The sequence below is a fragment of the Chondrus crispus genome, genomic scaffold, assembly GCF_000350225.1.
Source record: "Chondrus crispus Stackhouse genomic scaffold, scaffold_650, whole genome shotgun sequence".
In the NCBI taxonomy this organism is placed as follows: domain Eukaryota; phylum Rhodophyta; class Florideophyceae; order Gigartinales; family Gigartinaceae; genus Chondrus; species Chondrus crispus.
In genome coordinates, this window is record NW_005178654.1 from 12284 (window position 1) to 15015 (window position 2732).

General features: G+C 45.9%; 1 protein-coding gene across 1 annotated transcript; it reads right to left on the reverse strand.

Moving 5' to 3' along the window:
* Positions 1–1127: 1127 nt before the first annotated feature.
* Positions 1128–1895, reverse strand: CHC_T00000849001 (hypothetical protein). The gene has a single exon (XM_005710937.1). It carries the CDS (start codon positions 1893–1895, stop codon positions 1128–1130), a length of 768 nt encoding a protein of 255 aa, XP_005710994.1.
* Between the last annotated feature and the right edge of the window lie 837 nt (positions 1896–2732).

Below are 2732 nucleotides of genomic sequence, written 5' to 3' on the forward strand. Positions count from 1 at the left end.
TGTCTAGGGGCGCACCTGCATTTTGGATGCTACCTGCGTACAAGGGTGCCCTCTCCGTCACGTAGATCAGTTAGCAGGTACCCCTTCCTCTCAATAAATGTTTCTAACACTTCCCAAAAGATTTCACTCAACGCAGGTGCATGCATACCGAATAAGTATTCGACATCTTTCCAACGGCATGGGGATGCAAGCTTGCGCTCGCTTAACTATGCAACAGGCCGTTATAAGATCGCACCTGTAACCATTGCGCTTAGTCTTCCCCGATACCCAGCCCATGCATGCACTTATTCGGGTGATGTCTTTCACCGGGAAACGGAAATCCCTTAGGGACCACCCGTCTGAGTACATGTTGAGGTTAAAAGTGTTAGAAGATATGGAGACAGATCTAAGCCGTATGCGTAGTATATCACCACGAGAACGCATCGCTTTGTCGCATTCTCGTATAAAATACGGCAAAGGTGCGTTAATTGCATGCAGTAGGAGCATGCGTCTGCGTTGATACCGATATCGCTGCATTGCACGAGCGAGAGAAAATTCGGTTTGCCGCATGAGGGTTGCACTGGTTGAAAATTCGTGGTGATCGGTGAGAATTTAGCGTTCAGACAGGATGGAATACGTATCGTAAACTTTAGCTTGTAGTGGGGACGTCTCTTACTCGCTGGCGATGGGATGCCGTGTGCTAGTTCTCATATTTACCCCATATTTGGTCTTTCGTAGTTATATATGAGAACAAATCTGCTATAAATGTTCCACAAAATTTTCCGTAGATTTGTAACGAGATTTAAGGATAAATTGTAGCTTCGTAATCTCTCTATTCACATGATATTTATAGAAACCTTATTTATGGGTGTTCGAAAGTATAAGGTACAGCGGATTTCTTTCACAACTTCATCGCTCCTAGTACTTCGTCAGACCACCCTTTGCCATTACACACTCAAAGCACCGCTTTTACATGGAACGGACAAGCTTCTCCAGGCACTCTTCTGAAACTTCGTCCCACGCTTCCATTATAACTTCTAAAAGCTCATCCACGTCCTTAAATTGACGTTGGTGTGCATAAACCGTTCGCGCTAGGATGCCCCATAAATTCTCGATAGGATTCAGGTCAGGTGACTTGGCAGGCCACTCTAAGAGAGGAATTTCCTCCTCTTCAAACCACTGAAAGTACGTTTAGCGCGGTGTATGGATGCACCATCTTGTATGAACATCCAACTTGGACCCATTTCTTGATCCACAAATGGCAAAAGATAGGACTCTAATGTATCTATATACTTATTAGCATCCTGCTTTCCATTTAAAACGGCGAGCGCGAACTTCTTAGTACCAGAAAAAGCGCCCCAAACCATTACAGAATCCTCACCCTGCTGGCGTTTTGAGAACATCCTTGTCGGTCCGTAAATCGTGCCAATAGTACCCGAACCGAACGCATCTGGCCCGTCCAAGTTGAATTTCTTCTCGTCCGACCATACCACATTCATCCAATCTGACACCGTCCAAGTGACCTTTTCGCGACACCACTGCTCCCGTGCAATTTTGTGTCTCGGGAGCATCATCGGAGCGGGGACAACTTTGCTGTACTGAATAGTTGGCGTGGCTCGTAGGATACCTCGCACAGTAGAGGGAGTTACCGGAAGACTACGGGTCTTAACCAACTCTAAAGAACACAAATGCCCTTTGTGGGCTTCGCGCAAGAGAGCACGTCGAGCCGTGCCGATGCGTTTGGACCTACAGGGCCTTTTCTTCTTCCCGTACAGGCCCAGGTTCCCTAAAAACGTGGCCACGACGTTGCCGGAGCGCGAGAGATGCGCTGTAATTCCCCTAATTGTCCAATTGTTGAGACGAAGAGCCTGGATCTGTCCTTGGTCATGCTGGCTCAGATGCGTACCGCGAGGCATTTTTTGCTGTGTCGAAATGAGCTACCGCATGTTTTGTGCTTTCCCCTTCCTTTTGTATGCGTCTAGTCTCTTTTACCAGTATTTTCGCGGGAGATACTGCATTGTGTAGAGCGGAATTTTAAAGAAACTGCTGTGTACCTTATACTTTCGAACACTCATAAATAAGGTTTCTATAAATATGATGTGAATGAGCTCTCGATCTTAAATCCGACCCCAGATTCGGTCTCCTCGTTGCTTTTACAGTTCTAGACGCACCTCAAATTTGTCCTTTACAATACTGTATGCCAGCAATGTGAATATCGATGCAGTCCCTATACTTTTTTTCGGGACTGTACTGTGGGACACCGCCCTGTCTTTAAATAAAGATAATCCATGGCGAACTGATATTAATGTAGGCCATTCTAATTGGGTAAAATGCATTTTCTCCACTCATTTTTCGAACAGACTAAATCCCGTTACCGGGTGTACTGTAGTACAGTGCACGAAAATTGCATAAAATACACCCCCTAATCTCGAATAAAAGCAATTCCGACACTGTTTCCTGACGCCACCGGGGCATCAGCCCTCGAGGACGCGCGCGGGCATCCAAATCCAAAGCCCCTTTTTGAAAAGCAAAAAAGGACTTGGAGTTGTGCGACAATATCCAGATGAAATTCGCATATGACCGCGAAAACACAAAAGGTACGGAAACGTTCATCGACAAATCTTGGCGGCAAACCGAGAGATCTCTCGGTTAATATGTAACTACCGGAGGCAAAGCGTTATCCGTTCGAACGGAAAACGCATTGCCTCCGGTAGTTACATATTTAAACAGAGAAACATTTTAATAGCAGTAGA